The following is a 19,445-nucleotide window of genomic DNA, read 5'->3' on the forward strand; positions in this document are numbered from 1 at the left end:
TATGTCAGAGTGTGGGTATGTCAATGTGTGGGTATGTCAGTGTGTGGGTATGTCAGTGTGTGGGTATGCGTGTACTTGAGAGCAGATGCCTATGGAAACCAGAAGATGGTGATGGATCTCCTGGAGCTGGAGTTAAGGAGGTTGTGAGCCACCTGATGCAGAGGCTGGGAACTAAACTTGGGTCCTCAATGAGAGTGGTTCAAGCTCTTAACCACTAAGGCATCGTTCCAGGCCCAGAACAGGTATTTTGTGTCCTTTCTCACCTACTATATATGTAAACAGAATAAAATACGACATCCAGTAATGTTGACCCTTTAGAAAATAAATATGCTAATGTCTATCAGTAACAACATCATTCAAGTAGTATCCTATAAACCAACAGCAGGAAACGCTTGGAGTTTAACTTGACTCTGCAGTAGGATCTACAGTGACCTCAGAACTGAAGAATCACAGTCTAATCGCATCTCAAGTGTACTTAGGCAGTGGTGGTGCACGCCTTTAATCCCAGCAGTCAAGAGGCAGAGGCAGGCAGATCTCCAGGGCTCACAGAAACACTCTGCATCTCCAAAAACAAAAACAAAAAAACAAAACAAAACAAAAAAAGAAAAGAAAGCAAAGAAAAACAAAAATGGGTGGGGGAAGCAAGCACTGTGAATATGGAACAGCCATGGCTGGCTCACACAGTAACACAGTCAGACAATGTAAATTATAGCATATGTTAACTCCGGCCTACCCTTGAAGGAAGTAGTACTGAAAAGATCCAGACTGCTGCAGATGAAGTTTACAGTATTTATCAGAATCATCTTCTCTCTCTGTTGGGTTTTCCCAGTCCAAGGAACGGAACTTTTCTCGATTAAATGCTTCTCCAGGAAATGGGTAGTTTGTATACACAGTAACAGCTTTTCCTTGTAAAGTTGGGCCTAATCGGAACTGTAGTTCAAATCCTAAACAAGAATCACATTTGAATAAATTACTTTAATAAACTTATTGAAGGACTTAACATTCAAACAGATATTTTACTTAAAACATTATAAAAACATGAATTTTAAATATACTTAAGATAATTTGTCGTACCTAAAATTCCTTTTGGAACTACTTGGCATTCTGATTTAGCTGAATTTTATGTTTTAGCAAATACAATCGGTATCCCAGACCTGTCTCCTCTGAGGCATCCTCCTCTGTCCCCTTTCCTGGAATCTGATGGCTATTCACACAACTGTGAGCATACAGACACCTTCCCAATGGCTGGCCCCCCACCATTCCATTACGAACCCCTACTGTCAACCCTTGATCAGCCACTCAGACGTGCTATCTGAGCAGAGATCTTCTCTGCTATTTCACAGACCAAAATGAAGAAAGTGAGTCTCCAAGTCAGAGAACGGGATCATGTACAGTACTTGGGAGATGTCACAGGACAGCTGTGACCGCACAGAAAAACGTAGCAGGCTGTAGAGTCTCACGAGTATTCTGGAGGCTTTGCAGTGCACCTTTTACACCTGCTTAAGCACAGCGCTGTGCCAAGAAAGGCCTGATAGCCTTCTAGGGATGAGAGCACTAGCTTGCAGTATCTGTTGACTTCCTCACATCACTGGGCTCAGGACTGGGAAAGGCTGTGCGCAGCAGGGTCTTATGACTCTGCACACATGGCAGCCACACACTGATGCACACATCCACATAGCTCATATTTATTAAAGCTTTGGGATCCGGAAAGTCAAGATACCCTCAGCTTTTTTTTTTTTAAGATTTATTTATTTATTTTATGTATATATGAGTACATTGTCACTGTCTTCAGACACACCAGAACGAGGGCATTAGATCCAATTGCAGATGGTTGTGAGCCACCATGTGGTTGCTGGAAATTGAACTCATGACCTCTGGAAGAGTAGCCAGTGCTCTTAACTGCTGAGCCATCTCTCCAGCCCAAGATATCCCCAGTTTTACCAAAGTTAGGCTATTTCTATGAAAATATATCTGGGACTTCTGTGTGACAAATTTTTATTTTGTTATAAGAGGAAAAAAGCACTTAATGTTACAGTTAAAATTACAGTTTACGGGCTAGTGAGATGGCTCAGCGGGTAACAGCATTGACTGCTCTTCCGAAGGTCCTGAGCAACCACATGGTGACTCACAACCACCCATAATGAGATCAGACAACCTCTTCTGGTGTGTCTGAAAACAGCTACAGTGAATTACGCTGGAGCAAGTGGGCCGGAGCGAGCGGGCCGTAGATGTCCTGAGTCCAATTCCCAGCAGCCACACACATGATGGCTCATGGCCATCTGTACAGCTACAGCGTATTCATACACATAAAATAAATAAAATAAATCTTTAAAAAAATTACAGTTTACTCAACAGAAAGATTAGGTTGGTTTATAGTAAACTTTTTAAAAATTATTTTTTTATTTTTTGAGTTTATAATGATATAATTTAACGTTTCCCTTCCTGATATATCCCTTCTTGCTCTCTTTCAAATTCATGGCCATTTAAAAAAAATTTTTTTTATATATGTACACACATACACACACTCCTAAAAACATGAATACAAACTGCCCAGCCAGTCTACTGCTAATTGTACGTATGTTTTTAGTTGACCACTGGGTGCTGGAGGAAGACTTTCTCCCGCTCTCAGCATTTCTTAGTTGTCTGCAGTTCTCTCTGTAGGGCTGAGTCCCCGAGAACCTTTCTCCACCCACGTTAGCTTGTCTATTGATGTCACCCGCGTTCAGCTTAGACTCGTTTGCATGATCAGAATGTGAGATTTATGACTACATCCACATTGATTAGATATACAGGGCATGTAAGGTTTAAATATAGCTGGTTGTGGTGGCACATGCTTGTAATGTCAGCATTTGGGTAGTAGAGGCAGAAGGATCAAGAGTTCAGGGTCATACTTACTCCATAACAATATCAAGGCCAGCTTGAGCTATATGAGACTCATTTAAAAAAGCAAAATAAAAATTTAAGCATGGATGTATCTCAATTTGCAATGGATAGAAACAAAAGAAAAAGGTTCTGAGTAGAATTCTTAACGCTTAATGAATTTACTTATTGAGAATAAATATACTGTTGGGTGTGGTGGTGCATGCCTTGTGGGGCATGAGGCAGGCAGATCTTTGTGAGTTCAAGGACAGCCTGGTCTACAGAGTGAGTTCCAGGACAGCGATGGCTACATAAAGAAACACTGTCTCAAAGAAAATTAATAAAGAAAGAAAAAAAAAGACAAATAGAAGGAGAATAAGTATACTAATAGTAATAATGCTTATAAAACATGCAACAAAATAAAAATCACACAATGAAGACCTATCCTGTAACAATGAATAAATCAGCTGACTCCTATGATTTACATTCTTTTAAAATTTGTATATATCTATCAGGTGTCATGAACTATACCCACTTAAGTTGTATAAAATTTGTATATATCTATCTATCAGGTGTCCTTAACTATACCCACTTAAGTTGGGGAACTCAGCTGCCAAACCTGTGAGCCTGTTATGTGTACACGTTCCATGGCATGGGAGTAGGGGGTCAGTTAGTTATCTCCTCCAATCATGTGGATCATGTACTGAATTCAGGTCATCAAGCTTGGCTGGAGGTGCCTTTACCAGGGCCATTTCACCCACCTTGAGCTTAAGTTCTACAGTGATGGTTACCATAAGCAATGAACAGAACAAATAAATAAGAAAAAAAAGATTATGCTGAGACAGGAGGATCCCTATGGTCTGCTGTCCAGCTTGCCTAGCCAAATAGGTAAGCTCCGGGACCAGTAAGATACCTTATATCAAAAAGTATAGAGGGATTACCTCCACATTTACATATGCATGCATACCCACATATGTGTAAAAACGTGCATACCTATACAACACACACACACTCACAACCATTCTGGCACAAGGGATACAATTCAGCCTGTAAAGTTCATGCCATCCATGTGTGAGGACTCACGCTTGATCCCTAGAATCCATATAAAAAGCTGGGCTTAGGCGTGCCAGCTCTGTAATTGGGGCAAAGGAAACAGAGGGTTCCTTGGCACCAGCTTAGCCTTCTTGGCAGTCCCAGTCCCAGTCCCAGTCCCAGTCCCAATCCTAGTGAGGAACCTGTCTTTAAAAAAGGAGACAGTGGGCTGGAGAGATGGCTCAGCTGGAGAGATGGCTCAGCAGTTAAGAGCACTGACTACTCTTCCAGAGGTCCTAAGTTCAATTCCCAGCAATCACATGGTGGCTCATGAACATCTGTAATGGGATCAGATGTCCTCTTCTGCTGTGTCTGAAGACAGCTACAGTGTACTCATATAAATATAATAAATAAATCTTAAAAAAAATAAAAGACAGTCATCCTGAGGAACAATACTCAGGATTAATCTTGGCCTTCACACAAACATAAACAATCACACATACATGTGCATCTTCACACGTGTGGATGTACATATACACACAAATATCATTCTGAAAAAAAGCAGTGCATGTTCCTATGTGTCTGTGCCCCATTTAGGCCTCAGTTTCAGGTCTGCATTTCTTTTCTATCTGCTGTTCTGGATCAGTGACCTTTGATGCTAATTTGTTTTGTGGTATCATGAACTGCATTCACTTAAGCTGGAGAAGATAGCTGTCAAACCTATTGCTCTGACTGCTCCTACAGCTGATCTCATCCTGCCACATCTCCCCAGGCCACATTACTTCCTGAGACATGACGGTGTTCATGTTAGGATGATCAATAACCTTAACTGAGCTGCCTGCCTCTCCCTTTAAATCTTAGTACAGAAGGTGTATTACAAGTGGAGGTATGCTGGAGATCAGCACATGGCTACTGAAGCCCTTAGTAGGAGTACTCTTCCTAGGAATGCACTGCTGGCATGACTCAGTGGTCTGCATGAACAACGGACACAGCCACAACATTCCCTTAAACAAAAGCCCATTTTAGAGCAAGGCCTTAGGTGGCTTCAATTCTGACAGCCAAGGGAAGTGAGGAAGCTGCAGAGGGCAGTAGAAATTGGCTCATATGGCTTAAGAAAAGGAGTCACTTCTCCAATATAGAAATCCAAATTGAAACAGCAATGCCAACGTCGAAACTGCAGCGCTGGCTCAGGTCACTTCTAAGAGTGGCCACTGAAGAAGGGATTTTCAGTATAGCTTGGAGTCTTCATTAGGACTTCATTAGGACTTCAATAGTGTCAGACAAGCAATGCTTGTCTTCAAAGCTTCAGAGGACAGGCTGAGTCCCGCAGCAGTGGGAGTGTAGCTAGTGCCTCTCTACAAGTGACTCTATAGGACTATATGAAATATACTTTACCTATGCTCAGAACAGGCCCTGGATGAGAGCTTACAGCAAAGTTTTGATAGTATTTTAGTCCATTCTTGATATCTCAGTTCAGAAGAATGAGCCCTTTAAAACTATTGTAGCTTACTGACAACAATCAAGATCACCCATGAGGACGGGAAGAAACATAAAATGAGGTTAATGTCATGGGTGCTACTATAACTTGCTGTAACATCTGTAGCCTGGGGATAAAGGAGTAAAACTGACTTTTTACATATTTAAGGAATATAGTTTGTAAGGCTACAGTGCCATTGACAGTGACGGGTCAAGTACATTACAGATGCCATTAACAGTATTTGTGACTCATGTGGTGCTAACAATAACAATAACATGAACTGGATAAAGCTGGATTCAGTCCTCATAGACAGCTGTGTCACTGTAAAAGCTGGTGGACAAATTAGATACAGAACAATAGTGTCTGAAGGAATGCCTTGATCATTACAGTTTTAGGACAGATGTTAAGTGAATAAAGCCTTTTTTTTTTTCCAGACATGTACAAAGGTTTATTTAGGTTTGTGGGGGCAATAACTCCAGTGAGAGATCAATCGGCTGATGAGTTTACAACTCAACAGACTACTAAGAACAAAGAATAATAAAGTCATGTGGGCACAGTCTTGGAAGGATACTAGAGAGTCTGTCTTTCTGTCATCATCATTCTCCTCTCCCGGCAGCCATGTGTGAGCACCTGTGCCTCCTCAGGCCCTTTCTACCATGATATTCTATTTTTTTTATAGTTATTTTTTTATTAGATATTTTCTTTATTTACATGTAAATTTCTCCATAAAGAATAGAATAAAGTCTTTAAATTGTATTTATCTGTTTGCTTGCTTGTTTGAGCAAGGTCTCTCTCTGCAGAGCCCTGGCTGGCTAAAACTGCCCGTACCAATCGGGCCAGTATCAAGTGAGCAAGGTCTCACTCTGCAGAGCCCTGGCTGGCCTAAAACTGCCCGTACCAATCGGGCCAGTATCAGGTGCGTGGTGATCCCTCTGCTTCTGATGCCCTAATACTGCCAGTGCAGGCTCTGCCACGAACACAAAGGATTTGGATAGTCTGTAAATCAGCTGATAAAAGCACGGGGTTTGAGAAGACCAATGCCTAGTTTGAAGGAAATTCCACTATGGATAACATGCTATTGAATGGCATCTTTTGAAATCCTTCTGGGAAAAAAGGGTATGGCTGAAACTGAGTAAGAAGACAAATAGGAAATATATATATATATATTACAATATTAGCACAAAAAGGTCACAGAATTGTTCTGATACTTTTTATATATTCCTATTATTTTATACTTGAGAAAATAGTTGTAAAATTAAATATAATAATGACATAGATTTAAAAAATAACTGCATAAAGGATTAAAACATAGCTGTTGTGTGGTGCCACACACTGTACACCTTTATTCCTAGAACTCAAGAGGCTGAGGCAACTAGATCACAATTTCATGACCTGGGAACCTACGGGGTTCAAAGCCAGCCTGGGCCACAGAGTGAGATCCTGTCTCAAAAATAAAACAAAAGCTCTCATGTGTGGAGTGTCTGCGCATGTGTGTATGTGTGTGCGTCTGTGCTCTCTAGTGCCTGTGATCCAGTATGATTATTCCAGGGAACATGATCACTGGATAGACAAGGCCAGTCTAGTCAATGTAGCAAGTTCCAGGCCAGCCAGGGCTAGGAACTGTCATCAGAAAAGAAAAATCATCTCATAGCAAGACCTATCTCAATCAATAAATAAAGTAAAAATTATTACAATGTTCAGGATTATATATTTCTATCCTTCTAAGAATAATTAAATTTATCATCAGGAAAAGTAGTAACATTTGGAATATGCACAAATATCAGAAGTATTGTTGATATTTAGATAACTTGTCTCTTAAGTTTATACAAATATTGCTTTAGTAATTACACAATGATTCAGAGAAACTGTAGTACAAAGGTTAAAACTCACCTAGACTCTCAAACAGTATTTGGAGCAATGGGGTATCTCTCTCAAGCACACTCTTTAAATATGAATATTTATATGCAGCATATATGTACACTGTTCTTATAGACTATGTAAGTTATGTAACACCAGAACAAATGCCAAGGAGCTGGAGACCCAGTTTCAGTCTCCAATGGCAATAACCTTATAACGATCCCTTACTCCATTCTAGGGACTCCAATACCCTTTTGGGTCTCCATGGGCACCAGGCATACACAAAATATACATATATACGTGCAGACAAAATACTCATACATATAAAGCAGACACTCCCAAGAAAAAATATGGCTGAATATTTATTATTTTTTAAAAGTTCAGTATTTTTAAAGATTTATTTTTAATTACTTTACAATTTTTTTTTCCGAGACAGGGTTTCTCTGTGTATCCCTGGCTGTCCTGGAACTCACTCTGTAGACCAGGCTGGCCTCCAACTCAGATATTCACCTGCCTCTGCCTACCAAGTGCTGGGATTAGAGGCATGCGCCACCACTGTCTGGCAATTACTTTACAATTTTAAAGTTAAATTTTTCATTTATTTATGTGTGAGTATTTCCCCTGCATATGTGTATGTGAATTACATGCACCTTTGGTGCTCTCAAAGGTCAGAAGAAGGCATCAGATCCCTTGGAACTGCAATTACGGATGGCTGTGTATGATCCTGTGTGTGCTAGAAATTGAAACTGGGACTTCTGAAAGAGGAACAAGTGCTCTCAACCTCTGAGACAGCTCTCCAGACTCTGATTATTTGTAACATATGTGTATATGTGTGTGGTTATATGCATGTATGAACACTAGTGTTCTCAGAGTCCAGATCTCCTGAACCTGGGATTACAGGCAGTTATAAGCCGCCTAATGTGGGCGCTGAGAATCAAAGTGCTCTGTATGAGCAGAAAGCACGAGTCACCTCGGCCTTCTCTCCAGTCCGGTCCTGCAAGATTCACTATTTTTTTTAAAGTCTTAGTTTACAATTTTGTAATAAGGTAATTTAAATATTACAAATTCTATTTATGCTGACAATTGGCTTTAATAGCCTCAACTCTCTCTATCTCTGTGTCTCTCTGACTCTGTCTGCCTGTCTCTCTGTCTGTCTGTCTCTCTCTCTCTCTACACACACACACACACACACACACACACACACACACACACACACACACACACAGGTATCCAAACACAGATTTAAACAAGGAGTTCTTGGTAGATATATATATATACTAAAAAAAAAGCAATTAGCTCTCATTTACACTTACCTCAATGGGTCAAATAAAGGTTTGGGGTTTTTTTCTAATGAGATTTTTCTAAGTTTCACATGATAAAAGGCTGATATAACTTCTAAAAAGGACAAATTTCAAAGAGTAAACTTCATACCCTTCTGGCTCATCTTTAAGCCTGTCAGTTTCACTGTCGTCTCATCCCCCCTTCCCCACTCCCATGCTTCCCTGACTTCTTGCTTTCTGTCTAGGTCTTACTCTGTAGGCCAGGGCTGACCTAGAACTCAACAGAGAGCCGCCTGCCTCTGCCTTCTAAGTGCTGGGACTAAAGGTGTGTGCCACCATGCTTGCCTGGGTTTGACAAGTTCTAGGAAGTCAAAGGCATGCTCACAGTTATTTTTCCTCTTGTTATAAAATCTTTGAAAGATTCTAATTTGTAAATTTTAATTTAATTTACTTTTTTTTTGTGGGGTTAATAAAGGCATCTAGGGCCTCATGCAAGCTACATAAACGCTCTACCACAAAGCTGCAGCCTAATCTGTATGACTTATCTACCTAGTCCAGCGACAGGTGCAATTCAAGGAAAGATGCAACAAAGAAGGAGGCTGGCCTGTGAGCCTCCATTACACTCCAACCTCTACAGCTTCGTTTTGAATTCACCTGAGAGCATCAATGTCCATTCATGTGTTACCAAATTGAATTACTTTTCAAAGAAAGATGTTATATTTTCTTTCTGTATCCTAGTAGAGGATCAGTAAATATCCCCAAAGCTCAAAGTCACTCTAAACTGCTAAGTCAAATCACTGAAACTGAGTAGGTTTCCCACAGTACATGAAATACCTCTGCTAAAATTAGCTTAGGTCACAACAGTACACAGTGTGGCTATCTGGTTAATGTTAACACTAACAACACTTTACTGGGACAGACAGAGCCCTCTTGTAGACAGCTAGCTAGGAAGACAAGGGATTACATTACTACTGTAAACAAAAATTCCCCATTAGGCGGTGGGTAGCCAGTTTCAATGGAGAAACCCTTGGCAGCTGGAGAGATGACTCAGCAGGTAAAAGTGCTCGATGCTCTTACAGAAGATCTAGTTTCCAGCACCCTTACCAGGCAGCTCACAACTGCATCTAATTCCTCTGGCCTTTCAGGGCACCTGCATATATATATATATATATATATATATATATATATATATATATATATATATATACACACACACACACATATGTGTGTGTGTGTGTGTGTGTGTGTGTGTGTGTGTGTGTAGTATACATAAACTCATGCCAGCCAGCAAACATACACATAAAATAAAAAAAGAAATCTTTTTTAAAAAAGAAAACCTTTGTAAATGATCATTTATTTAAGTTTTGTTGATGTTGGTGATGGGGCTTTTGTTGTTGTTGTTGTTGTTGTCATTCATTCATTCTATTCATTCATTTTCAAGACAGGGTTTCTCTGTGTGGGCCTGGCTGTCCTAAAACTTACCCTGTAGTCCATGCTGGCCTCAAACTCACAGATCCACCAGCCTCTGTCTCCTGTGGGCTAGGGCTGGGATTGAAGGTGTGTGCCACAAGCCTAGCTGAATATTTTATTTAAAAAAAAATAGTAATAATTGAGCTGGCAGGTTGGCTCAGTAAGAATGCTTGACACCTGAGCTTAACAAACCCGAGTCCCTTGGTGGAATACCACTGAGGAAGATGAGAACTAATTCCCAAAAGCTGTCTTCTGACCTCCGTACACTTTCAGTGGCATGAGTGTGCCTGCAGTCACAGTCACACACACCACACACACACACACACACACACACACACCACATGTTGCATACACACGTCACACAGTAATAATGATAAATATAGTAAAAACTGTAAACCAACCTATATAAAAGATGGAGGAATCAATTTCAGGATTGAGGAATGCTAAATTCGTTCATCTTCTGATACACAATGAGATGAGGAAAACAGAAAAGACTATAATAATTTGATTAGAAAGATAATTACTTGGACTTTTACTTGAATTTGAAGAATCTATAGAGATGTCAGTGTTGAAAATTATAACTGGTTCTTACAGTGAAAAAAAAGTGGAGAAGGGTTTGAGTCAAATATAAAAACCCAAAAATCAGTGGTTTTTTTCCTTTACATTTAACTATTACCAAGTGCTATGAATTTAAAGTTTTCTTTTGTCTCTCTTTTCAACTCTGACACTGGTAAGTTCTCATCTTTAACCTGGTAAGACTGTTTAGACGGTCTTCTTTACTTTCCTGTGTGTAATGTATGTGCAGGTGTGTGCAGCTCTGAGGGCTTGCAGAAGCCATAGACTGATGTTGGTTGTCTTCCGTTATTCTTCTCTGCCTTATTTAAGAGTTAAAAAAAAAAAATTAAAGATTTATTTTTATTTTATGTGTATGTATGAGTGTCCACATGTATGTATGTGTCCCATGTGTGTGTATATGACTCCCACAAAAGCTGGAAGAGGGTGTCAGACACCCTGGAACTAGAGTTACAGGGGGTTGTGAGCAGTCATGTGGGTGCAAGAGCAGCTCTCAACTGCTGAGATCTCTCTCCAGTCATCCTTATTTTTTTGAGATGGGTCTCGCATTGAATATGGAACTCAGTGATCGGTCAGACTGGCTGGCCAGCAAGCCCCCTAGATCTACCTGTTCAAGTATCCCCAGTGCTAGGATTCCAGGCACACCCAGCTTTTGTGTGAGTGCTTGCCTGTTCAGCAGACATCTTATCCACTGAGCTATCTGCTCAGCCCAGGGACAATTTTTAAGGTGGAGAGGGGACAGGGTTTCACTGTGTAGTTCTGATTGTCCTGGAACTAGATAGACCACCAGGCTGGTTCAGAACTCACAGGGATACACTTGCCTCTGCCACCAAGTGCTAGGATTAAAGGCATGTAAATAGAATAGATGGGATTTTTTTTAAAGGGTCTTCTCAATTATTTCTTGTCCCAATGTCCCCTCTATTTAATATTTCTTTCTTTTTATTTTTTAAGATTTATTTATTTATTTCATGTGTGTGAGTACACTGTAGCTGTACAAATGGTTGTAAGCCTTCATGTGGTTGTTGGAAATTTATTTATTTTTTTAGGACCTCTGCTCCTTCCAGTTGGCCCCGCTCCCTCTGGTCAACTCTGCTCAGTCCCTCTGCTCAGTCCCTGCTCGCTCTGGCCCAAAGATTTATTTATTATTATATGTAAGTACACTGTAGCTGACTTCAGACATACCAGAAGAGGGTGTCAGATCTCATTACAGATGGTTGTGAGCCATCAGGTGGTAGCTGGGATTTGAACTCAGGACCTTCAGAAGAGCAGTCAGTGCTCTTACCCACTGAGCCATCTTGCCAGTCCTCAATATTTCTTTCATATCATAAATTGCCTTCTAAAAGACCAGTTCTCAACCTGTGTGTCCCAAACTTTTTTGGGGTCACATATCAGATATCCTGCATATCAAATATTTATATTATGATTCATAACATAACAGTAGCAAAATTACAGTTATAAAGTAGCAACAAAATAATTTCATGGTTAGGAGTCATCACAACTCGAGGAACTATATTAAAGGGTCACGGGACTAGGAAGGTTGGGAACCACTGATCTAAAAGAATATGATCACACATTATTACAAAACAACAGATGGATTTACTGGATTTACTTAGTGGTATAGACTGAACCACATTATTCTTTGGAGTTTTGTTTTGTTTGTTTTTTTCAAGGCAGAGTCTCTCTGTGTAGCCTGTCCTGGAACATGTTCTGTCGACTAGGCCAGCTTTGAAGTCAAAGATCTGCCTGCCTTTGTCTCCTGAGCACTGGAATTAAAGGTGTATGCTACCACTGTCCAGCTGAAGTTATTCATAATCAACTCTTCAGTTTGCCTCTTCAAGCAACTTAAGTGAGTTTCCAGTTTGGCCTCGTTTTTTTCCAGGGGTTTAAGAATTAGTTAGGGGGCTGGAGAGATGACTCAGCAGTTAAGAACACTGACTGCTCTTCCAGAGGTCTTGAGTTCGTAGACCACAGGGTGGCTCATGACCATCTGTAATGGGATCTGATGCCTTCTTCAGGTGAGTCTGAAGACAGCTACAGTGAGGTCATATGCATAAAATAAATAAATAATTAAAAAATTAGTGGATATTTATTAAGTGCTGCATACAGCTCTAAGCCTGTAAGACTGTCCCGTCCTCACAAACCTCACTGTACTTCTAACAAGCACTAGTGGCTGCTTCATTGTTCAGCCCTTAATTGCTCTGTGTCCATGGTGAAACTGGAGACCAAATCAAGGAGATAGTGAAAAGCCGCAGGAAGCCTTCACTCAGGCATTTTAACTGGATGCTGAAGACACAGAATGAAAGGAGAAGGTTCAACAGATAGAGAGGGGTCTGACAGGAGCGGAGATGTAAGCATGGCATGAGGAAGGGCATTAGAGATGGAGTAAGCAGGGCAGAATGTAGTGCTATAAAGATTCAGACAGTAAAGGCAGGGAACAGAGAGATTCGGTCCTGGCAAGAAAAAGTGCAGTCCAATTCAGAACGACTTGGAAGTCAGGCAGAGGTCCCATAAATCACAGGGGAAGAAAGTGAATAAGATGATTTGGACTCTCACATTTGGCTAGACGGAAGAGAGATCAGGAAGAAATTAGAGAATTTAAAGAGAGATGGCAGTTAAAGAGGTGACATCATTAAGGATGCTTAAGATTCTAATCTGCAAAAATACGAAGACAGAGACATAACTAAGGTTTGGTAACGGGGGATGAAAGCATAGCCTAGCACAGCTACCCCATAACTAGTCTACAGAAGAGGGAGACGAAGGCATAGCCTAGCACAGCTACCCCATAACTAGTCTACAGAAGAGGGAGACGAAGGCATAGCCTAGAACAGCTACCCCATAACTAGTCTACAGAATAGCATCAGAACAAAGCTAAGCTCCACGAGGTGGACAGAGAAGCAGAAAGACCCATACACTGTTGCTACTTAGGGCTCTATTGCTACAAAACTATGCATTACTAAATTACCGTCTTTACACTCCACAGGAGAGCAACATATCTTTACAAGGAAAATTAACATTTAATATTAATTTAATTTTCGCAACATTAGTTTGTTAACAACTAAACAAACAAACAAATAAATGAATAAAGGTTGCCTCCCAACCCTTGTCACTATACTTGACGTAAGAGCTTCCAAGAAAAAAGTGACACTTTGAGGCCTTTATTTCAAAGAGTCCTCAGCAGAGAGGCTAGAGCCCAGACCGTGGGAATGCATGGAATTTGATGGCAGATGAACAGAGCAAGAAGAGAACCAGGCGGACACTGACAAATTAACTGAAATGCAGAAGACAGAGAGCCTGAGGAGAGACACGAGAGTGACAGGAATACTGAAGACAGCAGAGAAGGACAAACCAACACCAGGAGAGTGCGCAGTCAGGAGAGCCAAGCTGGAGCCAGAGCTCAGCCATCCAAAACCCCCGAACAAACCTGGAAGACGAGGACCATTCAGCATGAAGGCAACACCATAGATGGCTTTTCAAAAATCTAACTTTCTTCAAGATGTTTGTCAATGTGCACTGAATACATCCAGGGGACTGATTTTTGTCCTGATGCATAAAAAACTTTCTCCTCGTATTTTTTCAAATTATATTTATAAATTATCAGTGGAATGTTTTCAGTGTTGAGTGTAAAGGATCTGTTAATGTGTCTTATAGTACTGCAATTTGATCTTTGATCTTACTTTTATTGGCATCTTCTTGTCATGCTGGGGTTTGAACCCAAGATTTTGCTTATATGAGGTAAGTATTATACCACTTAGCCACTTAGCTATATCGCTAGCTCAATGTAGCTCTTTAAATGATAGCTCAAATATGTTCCAACGTCCCCTGATCAGACTTTTCACGGTTTACTGGGCTTCATCTTCGACTTGCTTGAGAGGTTGCCTATAGTGTAAGCAAGCTTACTGGACTTTTGCTGTACTCTACCTTACCAATGCTTAAGCTCAATAAAGGAAAAGCGCGTGCTCTAAAAGGCCACCCTACAGATACATGCAAAGCTAAATTGAATTTATTTATTTATTTCAGAGCTAAACTATATATATGATTTCCCGAGTTGTAACAATAACTGCTATTACAAATAGCATGCTCAATTTTTTTAACCCCATGTGTACTTTCTGCCACTTCTTTTTAAGTTCTACCCATGAGGGACTTCTGCCTCAGGTGGTAGTCTGCGGTAAAGTGAACAGAGCTGTCCTTGTGCTAACGTGACAGATCTATTCTTAATCAACATAAATCTTCATTACTCACCACCGATGTGCAACATAGATCTTGGCACGAATCAAGATCTATGAAATTTCATCTAACTTAGAGTTATTTGAGTGAGTGCGTGCTTGTGTGTTCCTTCATGCAGAAGACTGAATCTAGAGCCTCATTTATGCTAAGCATGCGTTCTACCACTGAGCTATACCTGCCGACACCAGTCCCTAAAGCTTTTAAGCTTAAAAAAAAAAATCTAATAGAGTGTCAAGGCATTTAAAGATATAAAAAGAGTTAATCTAACAACTTGTGACTGACCTTGTTCAAGTCTGAAGAGGGTCTTCTCTAGCTTCTCCATTTCGTTCAATAGTAGAATTCGAATCTGCTTACTGTGTTCCATTTTGGCTTCCGGAGGATTTGAACTCTTTCCGTAGAATTAAAAGGACTCCAAAGTGGAATGAGTTACCCCTATAAAACAAAGTGGAATTATAAAAAAAAAAGAAGAGGCCAGCCTGGTCTACAGAGTGAGTTCCAGGACAGCCAGGGCTACACAGAGAAAACCTGTCTCGAAAAACCAAAAAAAGAAAGGAAGAAAAGAAGGAAGGAAGGAAGGAAGGAAGGAAGGAAGGAAGAAAGGGAAAGGAAAGAAGAGAAGAGAAGAGAAAAGAAGAGAAGAGAAGAGAAGAGAAGAGAAGAGAAAAGAAAATACGACCTAAAACTCTTTGAAGTTGACAGCGGCACTTACATGTCCTAGATATGCTTAAAGCCAAGAAGAGCAATGAGAAAAGAATGAAATCTTGTCACTAAAGTCCGACAAGGGAGAAGTTTCTTCTCTCTTGGAGTAGAATAAGAAAGCCTGAAGGAAGGATGTAGATTCTTACACTCTATTTAAAACAGAACAGACGACCCCCCCTCCAAAAAAAAAAACAAACAAAAACAAAAAACAAAAAACCCTAAAGCATTCTTGGAGAAAAGCAATGCATCCGCGAAAACCCTGCTGTTGAGTGGCACACAAGCAGTTCCTGAGCCAGGGGGCCCTGAAAGCTCCAAACGTCACCGCAGCCTCCAGGAGATCAGGCTACTGAACAGGTGGAAGGAAGAGCACCCTGCTCCCAAAGGCGGGTCTGCAGCCACCAACAAGGAGGTGACTGGAGAGGGAAGCAGTTGCTGTCCCGGGAATAGCTGCGGCGGCGTGCGATGTACAGAGCGGCTATAGATAGAAAGAATGCGCGTCCAGAGCCGGACGCATTCCAGGCACTTACGAGCCGAGCGGGATAGACGTGCGGCGTCAGGAGCGGGAGCCGCAGCCGGGTACAGCGGGAACGCCGGGCCGAGCCGCGGCCCCAGGGAGGGCAGGGCGCCTTGAAGGGCACGGGGAGGGGCGCCGGGACCCAGGCCAGGGGACAGTGACAGGTCGGGGCCGCCGGGACTCCGCCCCCCGCGGCCAGGGGACGTGCGGGCTCCGCTGGCTCCCCCGGAGAGCCCAGGGGGCGTGGCCCTGCCTCCCCGCCCACTTCCGGGAGCCGTCGCTCCCGCTAGCGCAGACCTCTGATCTCGCGAGAGGTGGGCACGGCTTGCCGGTTGGAAGGGGTCTGGGGTTTTTGGGGGGAAGCAAGGGGGATGGGGGGTCCGGGAAATGGGGGTCCTTGCCCTGATGCGTGATCGCTGTTCCTCTCTAGGGAAAGTGAGCTAAAGAGCGAAGGGTGAGCCGGGATAGTGTTGAGTTAGGGACGTTCTTTCTGTAAAGAAAATGCAAGTTGGGGAAAACAAGTTTCTTAAAATTCTCTGAGATGAAGCCCAGCAGTGGTGGCGCACGCCTTTAATCCCAGCCCTTGGGAGGCATAGGCAGGCGGATTTCTGAGTTCGAGGCCAGCCTGGTCTACAGAGTGAGTTCCAGGACAGCCAGGGCTATACAGAGAAACAAAAAAAAAAAAAAAAAATCTGATGGTTGCCTTTACTGTTAACGTGTGACACACTAGTCATTGGGAAAGCCGGGACCTCAACTAAGGAACTGCCACCGTCAAGTTGGCCTGTGGGCATGGATATGGGAGCATTTCCTTGTTTTATGGTTGCTGTGAGAGGAAAATAGGCATGGCCACCCCTGGGCAGATGGTCCTTAGTTCCATAAGTAACCAGGCTGAACAAACCTTGAGGAGCAAGCCGGCAAGCTGCACTTCTCCGTGGTCTCTGCTTGAGGTCCTGCCTCTGGGTCTTTCCTCGAGTTCCTGCTTTGACTTCCTTCAATAAAGCACTGTGTGACCAGGAAGTGTAAGCCAGATAAAGGCTGTCTTCCCCCAACTTGCTTTTGGTCAGGGTTAGCACAGCAAACATGCATGGGGGTAGTGGGGGGGAAGAGCTTACCATTGATTTAAAGATAAGGAAACAGCCCCCCCACACCAAAGGTTAAGTAACTTGTTTAAAGCCACTTAATGAAGAACGGAGTATATATGATTTCAAGTGCGTTCTTGGTGATTTCTGTTCAGAAAACCCTTTTATCTGAAGGCGTTGATTTTATTCCCGTGCCTTGATATCTCCCCTTCAGGAAGTTCTCTAGGTTTGATACTCCCTTAGGTGTCTCTTCTCCTGGGTTCCTAGGAAGTGTAGAGGCCAGAATGTACCCTCTGTGAACTGGCTACAAACATAAGATTCCCCCAGTTCAAGGCTGCTGGCTGGGCTAAGCCACACAGCAGGTCTTTGTATGGGGAGGGTTGAAGAATGGGAGCTGGTGGCCCAGATACTACACTCTTGCTGTGTGTTGGGTTTCTCTGATTTTTCTTTTTTTTAAACGTAAATTAACCAAAGTGTTCTGGTCCTTGACTTCTCCATCTGAAATACAGAGCATGGGCGCATGCTCTGACTCTTGATCTAGTACAGATTCATCGCAATGTCCTGTGGCCAGCTCATTTTGCTGTTCCTCAGTGGACAGCTGTTCTCCAGGGCTGCAAAACTAGCCTTTCCCATTGCCCTGCCTCCAGCAAAACTCAACATGGTATGTCCAATGTCTCAAGTAGATAGGAGAGGCGAAACAGATTGAGGACATAAATTCTTTTAGCCGTGATTTATTCTCCTGAAAGTGCTTGGATTTTTCAAGAGTTGTTAATTGACTCAACTTTGGAGGTTTGTTTCATTTTGTGAAATAAAGGGAATAGTAAATCATGGACATCTGCTTTGGTAAGAGACACCTCGTGGAGTGCTTTTATAAGTCACACGATGTGGCTTTAAAATAAGTGACAAGGATGTGCTGTTTGTGAAGTTCTTGGAATGCCGATGATCCCGTGCCACAGAGCCACAGTGCCACATGCATGCTGATGGGCGTCTGTCACACTTGTGGCGTCCTGCACATGCAGGATGTATACATACACAACAGTCTCATCCTGCAGCTGTCAGGGGAAGATCCTTGGGGGCCTTCTCATAGACAATGGCAGTTTCTGTCAATCCCGCAGATGGGAGGTGAATAATACCTACCCAAATCATGGACAGATTAATTAAAGCAAGCTTTCTTTCTGTACATGGGGTGTCTTCCCCTAATGTAGAGGTCAAGAGATCAGCCCCGGATACGGGGACGATACTGGTTTTTATACAGGGGTTTCCAAATGGGGGATTTGTCAGGCAAATGGGTGGGGTTTCTGTTAGGTCAATGATGCTGCCAGTCAAGCTGGAGGAAAAGGCCTTGGGGCATGACGGATGCAGAGGGTTACAGAAAGTTCCTTACTCTGAGAAGAAGGGGGATTAGTGAAAATTTATTCTCCGTGTTTGGTCCTAAATTACAGAAATCGGGAAAGACAGGGCCTAGAATAAAATGAAGATTAGTCAGTAATAAATATATTTAATATATATATATATATACAGAGGGCCTGGGGAATGGCTCAGTGGTTAACAGTACTGGCTGTTCTTGCAAAGGATGTGGGTTTCCTTCCCAGCACCCACATGAAGGCACACAACTGTCTGTGACTCCAGTCCCAAGGGATCTGACAGCCTTTTCTGCCCTCAGTGGGCATCTGGCATGTAACATGATACACGAGTATACATGCAGACAAGCACACACATTAAAAAAAAAAAAAGTCTAAAAAAAGAAAAATCATTTTAAAAAATTCCCAAGCACTGATATAACAAATAAGCTGAAGTGTCTATGGGATGCTTGCAAACACCAGGATTTAGTGGTGTGTTTTTTGTGGTTTTTGTTTGTTTGTTTTTTGTTGTTGTTTGTTTTTGTTTTGTTGTTTTGTTTTGTTTGAGACAAGGTTTCTCTGTATAGCCCTGGCTGTCCTGGAACTCACTCTGTAGACCAGGCTGGCCTCGAACTCAGAAATCCACCTGCCTCTGCCTCCCAAGTACTGGGATTAAAGGCGTGCACCACCACTGCCTGGCTTAGTGGTGGTTTTTTGTTTTGTTGGTTTGTTTGTTTTATTTCTCCCCTATAAAAGATCTTCTAAGTGTTCATCAACTTAAAACCAAGCATTTTTACCCTTTCAAACAGTTTTTAACTTTCTGTTAAAATTGTGGGCTCCATGTTTCCCACAATACTGGGCTTCCAGCTGGCATTTTGGTTTGGAAGAAGGGACCAGGAAGGGGAGGATGTCGAAACTGGTCGTCTATATTTGTCGTGGTTATTTCAGATATGTTGCAGTAAAAGCAAAAGAGCAGGGGCTGGAGAGATGGCTCAGAGGTTAAGAGCACTGACTGCTCTTCTGAAGGTCCTGAGTTCAAAT

The 19,445-nt window shown here is 42.1% G+C and overlaps 1 protein-coding gene across 2 annotated transcripts in view; it reads right to left on the reverse strand.

Annotated features, from left to right (window-relative positions):
* The window catches only part of Agl (amylo-alpha-1, 6-glucosidase, 4-alpha-glucanotransferase), a 62,636-nt gene extending 46,400 nt beyond the window's left edge, over positions 1 to 16,236 (reverse strand). The window contains exons 1-3 of one of the 2 annotated variants that reach the window (XM_031375281.1): positions 15,999 to 16,236; positions 15,055 to 15,204; positions 734 to 944 (exon numbers count right to left, since the gene is read on the reverse strand). In XM_031375281.1, the coding sequence (XP_031231141.1) occupies positions 734 to 944; positions 15,055 to 15,136 (293 nt within the window). In that variant the 5' untranslated portion in view covers positions 15,137 to 15,204; positions 15,999 to 16,236. Of the gene's footprint in view, positions 1 to 733; positions 945 to 15,054; positions 15,205 to 15,481; positions 15,757 to 15,998 lie in introns of those variants that run through there. The other variant, XM_031375282.1, reaches the window with a different exon arrangement.
* Positions 16,237 to 19,445: the final 3,209 nt, after the last annotated feature.

Source organism: Mastomys coucha, unplaced genomic scaffold (genome assembly GCF_008632895.1).
Source record: "Mastomys coucha isolate ucsf_1 unplaced genomic scaffold, UCSF_Mcou_1 pScaffold16, whole genome shotgun sequence".
NCBI classification, from domain to species: Eukaryota; Metazoa; Chordata; class Mammalia; order Rodentia; family Muridae; genus Mastomys; species Mastomys coucha.